At 35.9% G+C, this 17830-nt stretch overlaps 1 protein-coding gene across 4 annotated transcripts in view; it reads right to left on the bottom strand.

Moving 5' to 3' along the window:
* The window catches only part of LOC107088875 (kazrin-like), a 229573-nt gene that overhangs the window by 2371 nt on the left and 209372 nt on the right, over positions 1 to 17830 (bottom strand). Inside the window, exons 6-11 of one of the 4 annotated variants that reach the window (XR_001481401.1) lie at positions 12739 to 12875; positions 10476 to 10646; positions 8582 to 8665; positions 7403 to 7592; positions 5212 to 5379; positions 4771 to 4894 (exon numbers count right to left, since the gene is read on the bottom strand). Coding sequence is in view for 3 of the 4 variants with exons in the window: in XM_015381327.1 (XP_015236813.1) it covers positions 4724 to 4894; positions 5243 to 5379; positions 7403 to 7592; positions 8582 to 8665; positions 10476 to 10646; positions 12739 to 12875 (890 nt within the window). In the remaining variant the exon portion in view is untranslated. Of the gene's footprint in view, positions 1 to 3529; positions 4895 to 5211; positions 5380 to 7402; positions 7593 to 8581; positions 8666 to 10475; positions 10647 to 12738; positions 12876 to 17830 lie in introns of those variants that run through there. The other 3 variants (XM_015381327.1, XM_015381328.1, XM_015381329.1) reach the window with 3 other exon arrangements.

Raw genomic sequence — 17830 nt, 5'->3', positions numbered from 1 at the left:
AGAGTAAGATGGGAGTTTGACAAGAAGTGGTCAGAGGTTGAGATTAGTGGCCACATCAGTACACACCATTACTGACACCATGCACTCACATATAAGGTCTGGCATGGCCTTATCTTCCCTTGCCCATTTGTTTTGACAAAATTTTTGCAGCTCTTTGCAAAATAGAGAGAAGCTTTCCACTGAGAATAAAGAATTCAGAGAGGGAGCAGAGAAAAGAAGGCCATTTGAAGGCTGCTCGTTGCAGCTCCTCCAGTGATAAAAAGGGACAAATCAGAAAATACCATCACAAAAACCCATAGACATCAAAATACAGGAAAAGAGAGGACAGCCACGTGGAAATAATTATCATTTATTTCATTTTAAAATAATAGTATTTTTCTTCCTTGGTTCTTTTGAGCGTAACGTTGTTGCCATGCCTTTAAAAGTTGCTACAGTCCACTTCTAAATATCTCAGTTCCACACTGAGGCCTACATCTCTGACCTTAAATAAACTTTTCAATAATAATAATAATATATAATAATAACAATAATATTTCTGTAATGCTAATTTACAAAAAAGTAAATTCTTTGTGGAAAAATAAAAACATACCGTGGCTCAGAATATGAAATTTTACAGTGCTGCATTTGATATGTTTTCCCCCCATCAGCAGTTATAAGTTGGTTAAATGAAAACATAGGAATGTCTGTATTTTCCTATACACTATTTAATAATGAATACATTGATTGGTTGAGTGTTTCCAATGAATACAGCTGAATATGTGATCATTATCTGCTTTTTTGTTGTTTTTAAAACCCTTAAATGTTACAGATGGTCAAACAAATTTCAATATCAGATCTGAGTACATATAAAACGGCATTTTCACTTAGCCTTTTATTAAGGTCAAAAAAAGCAACATCCAAATCAGACTGACGTTTTTCTAAATAGAATAGATTAACCTAATTTTTTTACTACTGACACCTTTAAGTCCAGCAAATGTTAAAAAAAAAAAAAAAACGGTAGACAACAAGAAATTATCTAAAAAATTATAAAACACCAACAGTTGTTCCAATTTCAAGAGATTTAATTGATATCTATCAATCTAGATAGTATAAAAAAAATAACTTTTTTGAAGCGTTGGGATTCCACCAATCACTGAGAGGTGAGCCAGACATATTTATTCCGATAACACCTTAATGACCCTTTGAATTACCTCATCTAATGCAATGCAGATATTAAGAGAAAAACTATTTGGACTGTTTAGATAAAAGTGGAAGGTACTGTATGCTTTTGATAGGTGTTTGCAATCTCAAATTAGTTGCTATTTCATGCCTCCTACCATCATAACTTTTACAGTCAAACATGGTGGCAGTCCAACAATCTACTGATTTAATCTTAGGCCTTTTTTCTGTGTTAGGATATACACTAATTGCCTTTATTGATTTAACTAAAATATTGCTTTCTACCGGAAATTTGGAAGAAGAATGCTTGGTTATCAAGTTTTGACTTTATAATTAAGAATCCTTATAAAGATCTGAAACAGACCAGCAAATCCACCTCTGAATAGCTAAAAGTATTAAAATTTTAGAGAGGAATGGTCAAGGTTAGAAATTAAATCAATTTGAAAGACTTTGAAAGCCTAAAAAGGCTACTTTATGCTAAAAAGGAAGAAAAAAAAACTATCCCGTTTGACTGATTTAAAACAATTTCACAGAAATTAGTTGTCCAAATTCTTTAGTGAAGTAAAAAAGAAATGTCAATTATCAGAATTTTTTACCGTTCTTGTTGTTGCCAAGGGTAGCGCAACTTGTAATTAGGTTTAATGGGGAATTTATTCCACAGGTTGTTTTAGCTAGTTAATATCTCTCAAAAATCTAAATCATGATTTCTATTATATTTAAAACCAATTTTTGTGTTCACCCGTTTTTCCTTTATCTGTCATTGAAATTTGTTTGATGACCTAAAACATTTAATTGTGACAAAACAAGAAAAAAATAAAGAGAAAAACAAATAAAATAATCTGTAAGGCAGCACATACTTTTTCATAGCCCTAAGGGGGATAGTTAAAATATCAACTATGCCTGCAAAGTCTGGTAAAAACAGTTCCAATTCTATCTGACACTCCTTTTAGTTGTTGGTGAGGAAAATGAATACCCAGTGATAGTTTAATGTCAGGGAGAGAAGAGATTTCCAGTGGGGGCAGTGCAGACTCCAATTTGATCCAGGAAGAAAAGAATCCTGTGTCTCTGGACATTCTTTTGCTTGCAGAAAAGTAATTAACCTTTATCACACAGTTAATTGCTTTCCTCAGTTGTAGCTTAAACTCCAGAATTTTAAATGAACTCAGGGGATCACCTGGAAATCAATGCTTTTACTTTATTAGTATGCCTGAAACCTAAAATACACACCTTCGGAGGTGAAACTCATCAATGGTAAAGCACCCTGTTTAATGTTTCCTTCTTTTAATTGAGGTTCCATTTATCAGTTAGAATGACTTTAATTTCACAGGTCTATTATAGCACTGACCATCGGTTTTTATCTACAGCTACTAATTTCAGATGAGCCCCTTTGCTATAATCCACCCAGGGAAGCTTTTTGGTGTATTATGGCAATGATAGCCGTGAGCAACTACAGGATTGCACAGAAAGAAAATGTGAGAAAAAAATATATGAAAAACTAAAACAGAGCTGTCTTTTTTTTTCTAAATTAAATTTCACATGGCAACGTTGCTTGGGAATTGTTAAATAGGGTTCAATTTCATTTGGGGTGGATTTGTAAACTCTTACAAATAATAAAATCAACGAATTAAGAAGGTCGATGTTAAAATCTAAATTTTTATATCTATATTTGAAATCAGAGAAAACCATGATTACATATTATGAAATCAGTAACTGACCTCTCTTTTTAAAGCACCCTCTTCACAACATATGCAGGGAAAGAGTTTTTTTTTTTTTATGAGGACTCAACATGCTTTGGGGGTCTGAGACCATTTGCATGCATGTCACACGTTAAGGTGTGTGCAGTGCCTTGCAAAGGGTTAGAGTGACATCACACTGGAAGCATACATGGTTTAATACTTTAATAAATAAAAAAATTGAAACTATGTAGCATGCAATGGTATTCATCGCACCCTAATCTATTACCCCTGAATAAAATTCATTGCAAATGAATGCCTGATGAAGTTCCCTCCGACATACAAAAAGTTTAGAATAAATCCAGCTATTTAGTCAAGACAGTAGAGGATAAATTGGGGACGTTAAGGATGAAGGACCATCAACACTATTAGGCACATGAAGTATAAAGTTGTGCAAAAGTTAGGCCATAAAATAATCATGAGATTTTAAATGTCACAGAGCAATGCTGCGTCTTTAATCCACAAAATTAATATTGCACAACTGGATAGCAAAGGAGTTATTGAGAGAACCTGCAGAGATGCCTAGGGTAACTTTGGACGGGCACCAGAGATCTACATCTCAGAAGGGACCCTGATGACAAGAAGCTCTGTTCCCTCATCTAATCTGACCTTAAGGGAACAGTGGCAAGATGAAAGACAGAAGAAGCCCATTTCCAATCAAATCGATCTGCGGAAATTTAGAGCTGTGTTGGCCTTTACATTAAATAGGCCAGGTTACAGAACCAATTTCATTCCAGAGAAAACTCGGGCTGAACTCTATCTGGCATTTTAAATCAGGGACATTGTTTAGGCACATCCAGTGCTTTAAATATAAGCAGAACCATGAAGTGTTGAACCTGTTAAATGTTCTATATCATGCTTTAAGTTACTTTTAGTAAGATAATTAATGAAATAATGCATTTAAAACTATGTGGGCATTACTATGACATGAAGAAAATCACTTGCCTTCAAAGAGGAGTCACCCCTTTTTTAACTCAACTATTAAAAACATCATTTCATTAATTTATAAATTTACAAAATGAGGAAGATAAATCAAAGATGACATGAACACTTTGGCAAGGCACTGCACCTTCTATCTATGCAGATAGAAGTTTTCTGTTTGAAATCATCATGTTGTTGAGCATACAAAGTAAAATACATACTAAACAGCTTCTTTGCAATTAAAAAGTTAAAATCAGTGAGAATCCCTGAACAGTTTTCATTTTTTGGAGGAATAGGATAACTGACAGCCAAATTACTGTTTAAACTGAGGAGTCTGCATACGCCTACAGGAAACTGTTCTCATCATTGCTGTGTGAAGGAGGAGGGTTGGACCAAGCAGGACAAGAAACACATAAAAACAAGGGGGGCTTTGAGTTGTGAGGGGAGGGGATTACATGTCAAAATTAACAACAGGCAATTGGAACATGAAGACATTTACAAGCACAAAATGCACAACAACTGTTGTTATTTACAGATTGAAGCAGTCCTTCAAGTTTCCAGTTATTTGAAAACAAAAAAAGTCCAGAAGAAGATCAAATATAATAGCTTTAACAAAGCATGTCCACATTGTTGCTGCTTCTATTTACAGAACTGTACATACATACAGGTTCTATTTGATCAATAAGGGTTACACTTCACCGAAGCAAGACACATTTCCAGCTTCTGACATGGCTTCTGACCATTAATGGCACACCAATGCGCATGCCGACGCTCACACACACATGAACAGCACCCCTTCTGGTAAGACTGAACAGGCCCACATATATATTATATCTATATACTCCAACATCCATCCTTTCACACATTAAACACAAAGTGGTCCACAGGTGGTTCACTCAGAGAGCTGTGCTTTACCAGTCTGCATCCTCTTCTATGTAATAATCAGGTGTGGAAGTACCATCAAACAAACCAGGGTCCAGAGACTTGCGTTGCTTTCCCCGGGCAAAGACACGCGACAGCGAGCCCAACCCCATCTTTTCTTTCTTCTTCTTACGCTTCGCCTCCTCCAGATCTTCTAGGGACTGCAGGAGGAACAAGAAAGAGGGAAGATGAATTGACAACCACAGACGGGGATGTTCTAAGAGCTGAAGAGGTGCAAAAAGGGCAATACAGATCAGGGAGGAGATCAAGGAGAGATGAACCCTTTCGTGCTGCTAGATATGCACCAATTTAACATCCAATTTTTTTTTTCCCCATAAAGATTCATGTCACGTCACTAAAGTAAGTTCACAACAGACTGCATGGGGCAAATGTGAACTCAGCCAAAAGGATGGTGAGGGAAAACAGCAGCAGCCATGCAATATAACAGTCAGCAGTTGCAACAATAGGAGGTGATTACTTGAGTGGGTGCAGTGGTGGGCAGCTCTTACATTGCAGAGGGAGTGAGTCCGGTGACGTGGCGAGTTTATGTCACTGGGTGTAGATGACCGATCTCCCTCCACTGCAGAAGCATCAGAGATGATGGAGGGCTGACGCGAGTGGATTGGGCTCACCCGCACAGCAGCCACTAAACAGGACAAGAGGGTAGAGAGGACAGGCTGGATTTGTCTCAGGTGTTGGGGGCCCCGGAGTTAGAAAATGAAAAAACTATAAATATGGTGGACCCTCAGTACTTAGAACAGCTCCATTAAATAAAAATGTGTTTAAAAATAAATACAGGACAAAAAATGATATAGTTTTGCAAGCAGCTGCAGTTGCTTAGCAACAGAGAAAACAGCTTCACAGAGGTTTAGAGTGTGTGCCCAAACCAATGAGACTGATATATAAAGTACAGGCAATTGCAATGCAATTTAGAGTTCGTGACTGTTTCCACATCCTCCCTGTCTTTTACTGTTTGTCTGCGGCTTCTTTCAGATGTCCCCAATTAGTTAGCAACTAATATGTGGACCTATAGCTGCTGAACGGATTTCTGCTATGGAGGCTGCAGGGATAATTTATGAAGAGCTTTCCCTCTGAGGGTAGCAGAGAGCATTAGTTTACAGCAAAAAAGTGAATTCCTCTCTTTCTTGAACTGAGCAGGTAAATGCCACACTTTAACAATGAAATAAAGTAATAAAACACTTTATTTTTCAACTAAGAAAAAAACATTGTATTGTTTTATCTGAAATGCATAAAATCGAATTATCTTATTTTAAGGGCAAAAATACTAAATTTAATGGCAAATCATCTGGATTATGTGCTCAGATTAGGGGCAACACTGTTACCTTAAGACAATTTATGACAATTTCTGTTTTTGGTTTAATTGTTTTTTCTTCTTTGGTGTATTTTTAATGTCAAAAACTGTTGTTTAAAAGAACCCAACCTAAAACTTTTCTGAAAACTTCTGAATATGTTTGTGGCAATCCAACTACTGCTTTGTGACCTGGAGGGGCTGCTCAAGCTACATACAACACCCCCCACGGTTGATGCTGCCCAACTTACATTAGGTATTAAGGAGAAACTTCACTCAACCAGCAATAGAGACTCTTTTCTCTGTTTATAAGTTTGATATTGAAAATATTATAAACAATATGATTTTTATATAAAACATATTTATAAATTATAATTTAAAACAAACAAAAAATCTCAGGTAAGAATGGAATCACTAGTAGTTTTTTTGTTTTTTTGTTTTTTTTTACATACAAGTCAATCTTTGGAGTAAGAAAATGAATATAAGGTAGACAAGCACAGGATATGAATGACTCAAGGGACTGATTATGATCTATTTATAGATGTGTTCCTATAATCATGTAGAAAGACAATTTTAGTACATTCAGTATTTCCATACACTGGTGTTACAAAGAAGATTCTGCTAATAATAGCATTTCTTTTTCTTATTCTTCATAAAAAATGATACTTCTTTTAAAAAAAAACACTAATATACTTTCAGTATATTACCCTTGCCACAACTTCAAAAAGATAGGTGATATAGCCCTATATGATATGGAGTTATGCTTGTTGCTTCCTTCAAGAAAATACCCAGATGGCCTTAGATAAGCATGACAAACTGATTATAAATTTCTAATGTGGTTTTGCAACTTTTCAGCTCAGACAATATATTTACTGCTACCTTACTGTAGCTCCCTTTTTGTCATTATGTTGCTAACACTTCTACTGCAGAATAGCTATTTGCTACTGTAATTTAGAAAAATGTTTTCCCCCCTGACTGTTGCAGTGTATGCCAGTCAAATGCACAATTCTACACCACTGAGATGAATACTGAGCTGGAAATACTTAGTAACAAGTTCAAAACCAAAGCTATTTGCAGAAAATGTAATCAATAAATAAGAGAAATTATAAGAATTTGAAGTATTCCACTTTGGTATAACAACATATTGTACAGTAGATTTAACACGCAACTCATGTTTAGCTGCCACTTCAGAGGAAATAAAGTGCATGATTTAACACAGCTGGAACATAATCATACTAAGTAGATGGTAAGATTGAATGCTTAGAAACCAACTTCACATAAACATGCAGAGTGTAAGCAATGGGATAAGCATCTTGACATGTTCATGGCAAAAGTATAGCTTCCCCTCATGTTAACCCACCTTGTCTGTCAGTAGGATGGCCGGTGTGGACATAGAGGGTCTGCTGACTCTGCCTGATGGCGGCAGTCAGGGGAAGATCAGCCTGCATTACCCACTCCTGGTTGTTGCCGTTGACGACCGCCTCTGTGGGCATGGCCAAAGAGTGACGCTTGGGTACATCCTTTGTCAGGGTGGCAAGCGACTGTTTGGCCTTAAGGAGACACAAATGCACATGTTCATATTTCAAATCCTCACTCCACCACTCTCATTACTGAGCGTGATGGGGCTTCCCTGCCAGTATTATTATTATTTCTGTGTATGTTTACTCATGGAAATGTAATGCATCCAAAAAGCTACAGAATGTGTGATGCACATAGATATTTAAGGTTTGCTTCCTGGCTCATCATGAGGATGTTGTATCAAGAATAATCAGTCTGTAATACTTCATTCCCTTTCTTCTGTGAAAAATCTCTCATTATCACTCCTGGGACTGGGACAAAATACAGTAATTCAACAAAAACACAAAGCAAAAGAGGAAAGAAATATTGGAGAGAATGTGAGGAATTTGTTGCCAAGAGTTTGAAAGCTGGAGGTTGGTGTTGTACAAAAATACAGAGAAAATTAAAAACAATTAAGCTTTTCTGTTAACTTAAATTAATACATTTGCTTTGAGGTGCTTTCAGACACAGCAATAAGCTTCTGCAGCCTTAGGAGATTTGTTTTTTTACCCCCCTAAATACATCAATAAAATTTTCTTTTTTTTTTCCTCCGTCAGACTTTTATTTTGATTAGCTGTGACATGCTGCTGCTTAAAAATTGCTTCAAATAGCGTTATTGTGACAATCTTATTATCATGCGAAGCACTGCAGGCTGCAATTCATCATCACAATCAGCTTCACTGCAATCACGTGTGCTTTACTGGCAGTCAAACAATAATCAGTCGCAGTTTTTTGACATACAGAACAAAATAAAGTCACAAATGGTCAGGGCAATTAGTGTATTTTGCACACAGCATTTCTTATGTTAGGATCACCAGGATCAGATACGGTGAGCTGGGGATTACAAAAAAAACCCAAAAACATACATATGTGGAAAGAGGCTTCCTAGAAAATACAATTAGGTCACAGGTAGGGGAGATTTCCAGGGAGAATTGGGATCAAAAAGGGTGAGATTTATTTTCAAATTGTGGGCCTGTCTTACCGCCATGACCCTAGGAGAGTAGTCCCTGTCCGCAAGCCGCTCAAACACCCGGAACTCCATTCTCTGATTGACACAGTTACTCATCTGGGGGGTTGGAGACATGAGGAATGGCTATATTGCAAATTTAAAACTGTTTTTTTTTTCTTTAAAAAATTGTAGCATAAGTAAAACATTGTATGTGACAAAGCATCAATAAATAATTGTCAAACTAGTCTACATGTACTGCTACTGTTTTTTAAACACTAACAGTTTGAGGAAAAAAATAAATAAATGTGGTAGTAAAAACAATTGCATTGTTTAGTTACATTTTCTTAGTAATTGTTTGCCTTGCAGATAATAACATTACCTATTAAATTATATCCCTAGGCATGGACATCTCAAGGATATGGTGAAGAATTATGCAGTTCATTCAAAGGTTTTTATTTATTTACAAAATAAATTAAAGCAAAACTGTACAAGATGACCTTATGAAAATATATCTTAATGTAAGCTTTGTTGTTTTTTTCTTAAATATATAATACTCAAACAAAATAGAAGCAATAAATCTGCTGCTTATATTATGAAATATTTTGTTCAGAGCAGTTATAATACTATCCAGAGAAATGATTTCCTTATAATTTATATTGTAATACACACACCTAAACATAAATAATAAATGAATTATATCTAGTATATCTATATATTTACTCCCTTGCAGTAACTGTGTACTGAACATAGTACAATTCAAGAACCAGAACCTGATGTTATTTGGTTAGTTAGACCATATTCTAAACTTTATCTTAAAACCTTTGTATTTATAGGGAGATGAAAGCATTAATTTATGGTTTCAAAAACCTAATCCTTTGGTCAATAACACTGAAAAATAAATCTAACATGATCAGAAATAACATTTCCAGACAACATGTAAATTCCTTGATCTAACTGTCCTGCTAATGTGTGAACAACAGCATGATATGAAACCTAAATACAACATTTATTAAGGATCTAATAGAACTCATACTGCAAGAACACCTCAAACATTATAAGTGAAAAAAGACACTTGTCAGTTTTTGAGGTTTGTGATCAGATTCATTGACATAAGAGGTTTTTTATTAGTATAATAGGATGAGTGATTGTTACTATGAACCTTCTTGAGTAATAATAATAAACAGCTAATATATATGCCTTTAAAAACTTAATAACTTTAGCTTGAATAGAGTATTACTCCAGCAAGAGAGACAGGTGGCATTTTTTAACTTACCCGCCACAATTCTTCACTTTGGATTTGGTTTTGTTAAGTGAATAAAAGTGCATTTGCCTTTTTCAAACCAGCTTTCCCACAACACCCAGCAGCAGGTGGGAGAGGGGCAGCAGTGTGTTTGTCTGCACTGCACTCAGCAACTGTCTCCAGTATCTCCTCAAACTTTTAACATTGGTACCAAGAAACAGCAGATGCTTAAGAATCTTTAACAATCTAATCTAGAGTCCTGGTTCTGTTCTGGACAGAAGGACAGACAACTGAATTGATCACAAAAAAGCTCAACAGTGAAGGATATTTTTCTTTTCACATAACTTTAAGAACCAAGAGTTAAAGTTCCAATAGGTTTAACTGAAACCTTGGTTTTTATGACATTTCTACACTACTTTCAAAGAGTCAATTAGCTACTCTGTAATAATCTAGAAAATAAGAATTATAATTTGGCAAAGCTACCACATTAATCTTCCATTTACACTATTTTTATATAAAGGAATCTACTTAAAAAATATTCTTTCAAATAATGTAGCAAGAATTACGTATGCTGTTAAGAAAAACCTAAATAAATAAACCTTTTTGTTGTAAATAGTTTGAAAACTGACCACACCTTCAACTTGTTTTGCCTGGAATATTCTTTGAATATCTGGCCTTCAGTCTCACCATAGCGAGTTCAGCCTCCAGCTCCTTGATGCGGTTCTCCTTGAGGTCGAGCTGAGAGCGTAACATCCCTGTGTGCTCCGTGGCCTCCTTGGTCTGCCGTCTCAGGTCCCACTTCTCTCTCTCCAGGAGGTCTTTCTCCTTGGCCAGAGCCTTTACCGCGTCCTCGCTCTCCTAGCAGACACACAAATCCTGATGGGTTGGGTCACATATACGGCCCTAATGCATGTAAAGACTATGGAGTGGAAAATAGCATTTATATTTTCCTTTTATTGGGTCTTCATAACATATTAACTGCATGTCAGTTAAGTGCATCCCACTTCAGGCTCTTTTTAAATATTCCCATCCACATAGTTAGGACTCGCAGGTTTCTTGGTCAGATCATCATTGATGCAAAAGCATTTAGCATTTTTGATGATTCAATAAGAAAAAGCTGCAGCAGCAAAAGCTGAAGGCAAGTTTTTATTTTAAACTTTCAATCTTTCAGCTTAAAAACAACCCAACAATTTGATAAAACAACTTTAAATCAGTGGCACTCAATTTCTTTTGTTTGTTTTTAATCACTTTTAAAAGAAGGACCGAATTAGGAACCTTGCTCTAGGCAACATGAGCTAAACAGTAAAAAAAATACCCTCCTTTCCAACAAACACATTAAGCAAACATCTCTAGAAAATGGCAGGAATGACAAAGTATTATCATTTTGAAGAAGATATGTAGCTAAACTGGATTCAAAATTCAATCCATTCCAATAGAATTAATTCATTAAGCACATTCAGAAACAAAAAAATTATTGAAACAAAAGAATAAAATACAGTAAAATTAAAAAAGACATTAAAGTCTAATGAAAAAAAACATACAGAAATGAACAAACCAATGCTATGTTTAACAATAAGGAAATAAAAAATATCTTCAGAAAAGGATAAAGAAGAGTGATAAAGCCTGCTTTACACGCACCACCTGAAGCATGATGTTTTTTTCTCACTTTCATAGCTGCAAGAACAAAATTATGTTGTTTATGTCTAGCAGCCGTCTCTTTTGTCAGATGGTTAAAAACAGCAGAACTAAAGTGGAGAGTGTCTATGAAAGAGTCGGAATCCAGTTAACGGAACTTTTTCAACAAAAGAAAAAATAAAAGATTTCAGTTGAAGATTCCAAGCTAACAGACTGCGGCATATTAGGGTGTTTATAGTGTTAAAAGACAATGAGACTAAATTATGAACTCATTCAATTAATGGCATTCATTGAATATGTTAATTTCTTTTATTGAACAGTGAAATGAACGGATCAGATTTGAAGTAATCAACATAAACGAGAGCGACGTTCACTCTCAGAATAATGAGTGACGTCAGGTCTTACGGGACTTATAATGGCAAAATGCATGACAGACCAACATGTCTACTACTAGTACTATTCTGCACCATTCAGACTCATCTAGTGGTATTTCTGATGCCAGTTTTGCAGAGTCCTGGGCAGAGGTTTGTGAACCAACAAAAGAAGTAAAAACTCACGTTTTTGAGCAAACTGTGCCCACTGGGACTAAACAAAAAAGTCCATACGTCAGCCACGTCCACTTCAAATTTAAAGCGACACATCCGGTTAAAGAATCCGAGCTGTCTTGGAAAATATCTGCTACTGATTGAGGAATTTAAGAAATCATTTTTATACAGATCTTTTCAGCAGAACCTGAAAGTACCTGTATGTTTCTGAAGTTCTGTGTAACTTGCAGTATACAGTATATCTTGACGGTATTGAGTATTTTCCATTTCTTTCTATACACATTTAAAGGGTGTAATATAATGTGCTATTGCGTAGGATAGTGGCTTTATTAACCAAATGAACAGGAACTAGTCCATTTTTAGGTTTGTGAACTTAATTCATTTTTGAAAAAGTGAACTATGAACGTGTGCTAGTTCATTTTCATCTGTGTGAACTGAATGTTGAGCTTGTTCTTTTTAACTATTAACTGGCACAAAGTTCCCTGAGACAAAGTTTTTCAATTTTATTTTAATGGACTGGAATCCCCATGATGTAGCGGACCATAACTGCCAAGCTGTGGACTAGGGATCGAATACTGGTTGTTGGATTGGCATAAAAAAACTTTCTGTCTGACAAGCAAGTCTTTTTTAAATGTGTTCTCTTATTTTTCCAGACTGTAAAACACATTAAATTGTCTTATTTATGACATTTCTTAGACAAAATACCGTTGCTTGTTTTTTCAGGAGACATGTCAAGCTCAACACACAAGGTTGTTATGAGTATGCCATACTTTTCTGTGCTGCTCATAGTTGCGGATGAAGTCACGGAGCTGCTCCTCCCGGCTCTCCAGTGTGGCATACAGCTGCTGCATCTGGTTCATCAGGTCAGCCTTTTCTGCCTTAAGACGTTTGCGATCTGACTTCATGGCTGCATAAAAAACAGGAGAAAATATGACGTGAACAGAAATGTTGCTACACCAAAAATACTTAAAATTTTTGGAACTATGTTTACCTTTACATTTTACAGTTCATTAACATTTCATAAAATGATTAATATTTTTCATAACTGTTTTTATTGTGTAAACCATCACAAACCATGAGGTTTTCAAAAAGAAAAAAGCATATGATAAAGTCTAAAATATGACCAAAAGCTATATAAAAGAGATATTATTTTCTTCTTTTTTTCCTCATCTATGGAACAGTCATAGATGTCAAATATATTTTTATTTTTACAGTACTGTTTCCATTAAATTCAGCGATTGTAGTACACTCTCCCAATCCTATAATACTTCATATTATACCTCAAAGCAGGCAGGGGGCTCTAACTCCCCATTTGCCATTACTCTCAACTAAGTTTGAACCTTCAGACATTGAGCGTGAGTAAAAACCTGCCATTAGCCCAACATACCGCATGTTGATAAAGAGGTGAACTACGCATGAGTCTCTCTGTCAATCTTTCCCTTCAGCTACTGCCTTTGTAAGAGCCTACAACCTGAATTCATCTATCTCTGTGCCACACGCAGTCTGTAATCCTTTGGCACCGCACCCACGCATCATCATAAAAAATTACAGTTCACAGTGCTTATTCAGAGAAGCGCTAATTTTCTCAAAGACTACATCTCCTTCTCTCCTCCGCATCGCCCTTCTTTTGTTGCTTTCTCTTCATCTGCCTCCTCTTGCACAGCTGTTTAGCCAGATTGTTAAAACTTCTTTCCCTCCCATCCACAATAACCATATTTGGCTGATTTATAGTTTTCATGTAAGATTTATATTTTGTCTTCACTTGCACATCTGGTGTCTCAAAGCAAAACAGGGGGCACTTTTAATTTATAACAGCAGTTTTTTTGCTTTTTTTTTCATTTATGCTCATTCTTTCATCATTCTTGCCAAGAGTGTTGTTATGAATCAAACTTCAAATCCTGCCAAAAGATGAAATTGTACAAACAAGTTTTGTCTCAGATCCATTATCAGGTAAGTGAAGCAGAAAGCAGGTTTTTTAAGAAGATTATGTTTCCCACAACTCTTTCATATCTCTCACCGACACTCACTCTAAATGGTGGAATCTAGCACCATGAGCTGGGCAGACTATTTGGCAAATGAAGACAAAAACCATCCCTCACTGACCAAGAAAAACAGGAATCCTCACAGCACCTGCCTTGGGAAATGAAAGCTGTCTTTGGGATGAGCCAAAAACTCTGCCGCTACCGCCTCACATCCTGCACCTGTGACTGCTTGGCAACAACAACGCCCCTGGAGTTCAATGCGAAAAAAGAACACACTGCGACTCTATGAATGGATCCATTCACTGCTGCAAATCAAACAACCATTAGATACCAATTAAATTCTGTCAATAAACACTTATTTTGCTTGACTTTGCTGAGGAGTGGAGTCCTTTATTAAAAGGGTCGAGATGCAGAAGCTTGTTAAACTCTCTTTCATCTGAAAGCTTTAATAACAGCTAGCATGCACTGGAATTTAGTCCCAGTTTTCAGGAAATGCCACCAGAGTAAACTAGCTGGGGACAACGTGCAGCTGAGGCTAATGTGTCTGGACACAGAAGAAGGCTGCAAAGGGAATCAAAAGTAGAAAGCAGAGATTCATGCACCTGCTCTCTTTCTTACTGCAAACTCCATTAACCAAGGATACCAACAGTTTGGTAACAAGAGTGGAAAAATGTCTGAAGTGGTAAAGCATGGCCACCGCGGCCAGGTAGGAGACATTGAAAGCACAGAATTGGTTAGATTAGATAGACATTGGGTAAATGGTACTTTTGGTTGCCAATAAGCAAAAGACTGTGTGCCTGAAAATGAGTAACCCCTCATCCACATCGAAGGGATGCTTTTTCTCAGGAAGGACAAGGAAGCTGGTCAGAGATTATGTGGGATGAATGAAGGACATCAAAAGGCTAAATTGGCTAAAAAAAATCTCAAATACTGTGGAAAGGTTCACATTTCAGCAAGAACACGCAAACATTCAGAAAAATTCAAATGTAGGCCAAAATTTTTTTGATTTTCATCTTAAAAAAAAAAAAATTATCATGCTTGTGATCTTTGCTGATCAGGTGCTAAAGTCTAATTCTATCACATGGAATCCTGTATACACCAACCCCCCTTCAGTCTACCTTTTCACTGCTTATCCAGGTCTGTATTTTCATGCAGCTGGTTTCCTGTTTCTTTGGCATATGCAGTGTTCTTTGAGGATATGAGCAGTCTGTTTGTGCACTGGACCACCCTGTCATTCTAGCCTGATTTCATACCAGATGAAGCATCTTTTTTCTATTTATGACAACTTCATTTCCGCACAATGAGTTTAGGTGTTTCCATGTTTCATATTTCTACAGTTCTGATTCCCATGTATTTCAAGGTGTGCTTGAAACAAACATATTTAAGATAAAACAGACTTAAATGGTTTAAATTAACTGATCAGATTAGATCAATTTACAGCTTAAGACAAGCAGATATTTTGTAAAATAAACATAATTTATCACAACAATTTCAAAACAATTACAGGCCCAGTAGAGCAAAATATTCAAGTTTTATTATAAATAGATAAATAAATCATTATCTTCGCCTTTCCTCTGCTTGAGTCCGATAAAAAAAAAAGAGAAATGCTGCTTTCTTCAAACCTGAGGCCAAATGCTACTTTCTCCTAAAAATAGTCAAAGTTACAGCCCTTGCAACACAACACTCTCTAAAGTTTACCTGCTCATGTTACTCAATGTTAGCAAATAGACTGTGCTGTATCGTGCTCTCCTGACCTGCTCCCAGAAATCTGCATAAGTGGTTATCAGCTCGCTGCACAAAGGCCCCTCTGCTACCAAATCCAAAGTGCTTTGAAGTATTTTAATGTGAGCCTCCAGTATTCTAGTGCACTAAAAGCTTTTGTCCATGGCACTCCTGCATAAAGCTTTGCTGCTGGAGAACTTGATAAATGAGCCAACTCATTAGTTACTGCAACGATGGCTTGTTCACCACTCTGTCAGTTTTAAAAAGAAGTTTAAGCAGTGGCTTAAATTTTTTTGTAAGAAAAATCTAAAATACAGGCTATTAAAAAACTGTGCAGCAACATGGAACATTATTGGACGTGTTAACATAGGTTCAGAGTACAAACCCAATTCACAGTTCAATAAACAATTTCTAGGTTTCATAGGTGCTGAAACATTTAAACTATAGAGCTGGGACTTTAACAAATTCATTTATTTATTATAAATGTATTATAAATTTTATTTAATATATTTTCTTATGGTAGAGGAAGTCTAGAATTATTTATCTTTTTATTTTATTAACAGTAGGCTATAGGAGACACTGTGCACGCGACCCATTGGTTTACTTTTTTTTAAATCTCTCACTGTCCTCAACAGCTAAGCCCTCAGTCTCCACCCCCCCCTTCAGATCCCCTCCCCATTCAACCTAAAAAACTCACCAAAGAAGGAAGGCAATTAGATGAGTTTCATTGAAACAATATTTTAAGTCCTTGGCGCTTAGGCCTCTGCGGGGTACATTAACATCGACATTTCCACTGAGTATATGCATGACCTGCTGAATGAAAACAGGGACGAAGACCCCCCAGCCTGGAAGCATTGGTAGAAAAAGAGATGGAATTACGATGAATGGCAGTTGGAACAAGGTGCAGGTTGGTATGAACCTCCATGATGAACAAGTATGAAGAGAAAAAAAAACTCTCCTTTGGAAGAAATTTCTGGCAGAACCAAGAACCAGCTGAAGATGTTAGAATTAGCAGAATTAATTAAGAAGAAAGATTTGTTTCTGTCTGCTGGTAATACTTTCACCATAACAACAGCATAACAGACTTAGACTATGATTTTTATTTTCCTGCTGACTGAAAACTGCTTCCCAATTTGTCAAACTGTTGGACATAGCTTTCTTCCTAGCCTTGATACCAAACAAATATCTACTGAAAAAAAGACTGGACTCTCAGCTCCGCAGTAATTTTCCATCTTCATTACCTCAAAGGAATATTTTTTAGTGTTTAAATTTATGGTTGGAATAATTGTTTTGCAGAAAATATTCAGTTCCATCTAGGTCACAGTGCAGCAGTCCTGAAATCACTGCACTAGCCCTCAGTTTATAAAATGAAAAGATCTAAAACCGTGTAGACAATAATGCTGAATGATCTTGGACTGAAATGTGTGTTTTTGTAGTTATAAGCCATATAGATTCATCTTATCAACAGAAAACTGAATAAAACAAACAAACAAATAAATAAACTCTTTACTAAATGTTCCCAGGAACAGAAGTAAGAGCGGCAACGTTAAAATGGTCTTCAGCTCTCTAATTAACTTCCTGAAAAACCCTGAGATGTGAGAAAGCAGCTGTCTCCTTTAAAAGTTTAAATCCTTCATGTTTTTGTGTACGGTGAAATAGAGCCTCACCATTTAATTAAGTCCATGTTGTGTTTATTTTAAAAGTTATGGTATTTTCTTTTCTTAATTTAATATGAGTATGTACCTTGTAACATTTTTTTTTTTAAATATCTGTCTCTTTGTAATCTTTAAATAACTCTGTATGTAAAAGGGGCTTTATAAATAAACTTTCCCACCATAATATTGGAGGAATGTTATTCCAGAACATCTTGTTGTATTTAAAAATATTCATAAAGGATAAGGTGTTTTGGTTTGAGCCAATGTATTGTTCCAAAAGGTACAGTCATTTTTATACTTATTTTTATACTTATAGGGAAAAAAAATCATGGTTTTATTCAAAAGCATAGGAAATTCCTGCTTCAAGGTTGTTGTTAAGAAACAAAACAAGATAAACTTTGAATTAAAAAAAACAGCCTTGTCAGAATAAGATCAAGTGTTATAACCCAATTTCTTAGTCCAGCTCTATAGAGATGAAAATTCATCAGTTTTGTCTCCAGATT

Source organism: Cyprinodon variegatus, unplaced genomic scaffold (assembly GCF_000732505.1).
Source record: "Cyprinodon variegatus isolate N-32 unplaced genomic scaffold, C_variegatus-1.0 Scaffold231, whole genome shotgun sequence".
NCBI lineage: Eukaryota > Metazoa > Chordata > Actinopteri > Cyprinodontiformes > Cyprinodontidae > Cyprinodon > Cyprinodon variegatus.
Note: the sequence above shows the minus strand (reverse complement) of the source record. Positions and strands in the feature narration are given on the sequence as shown.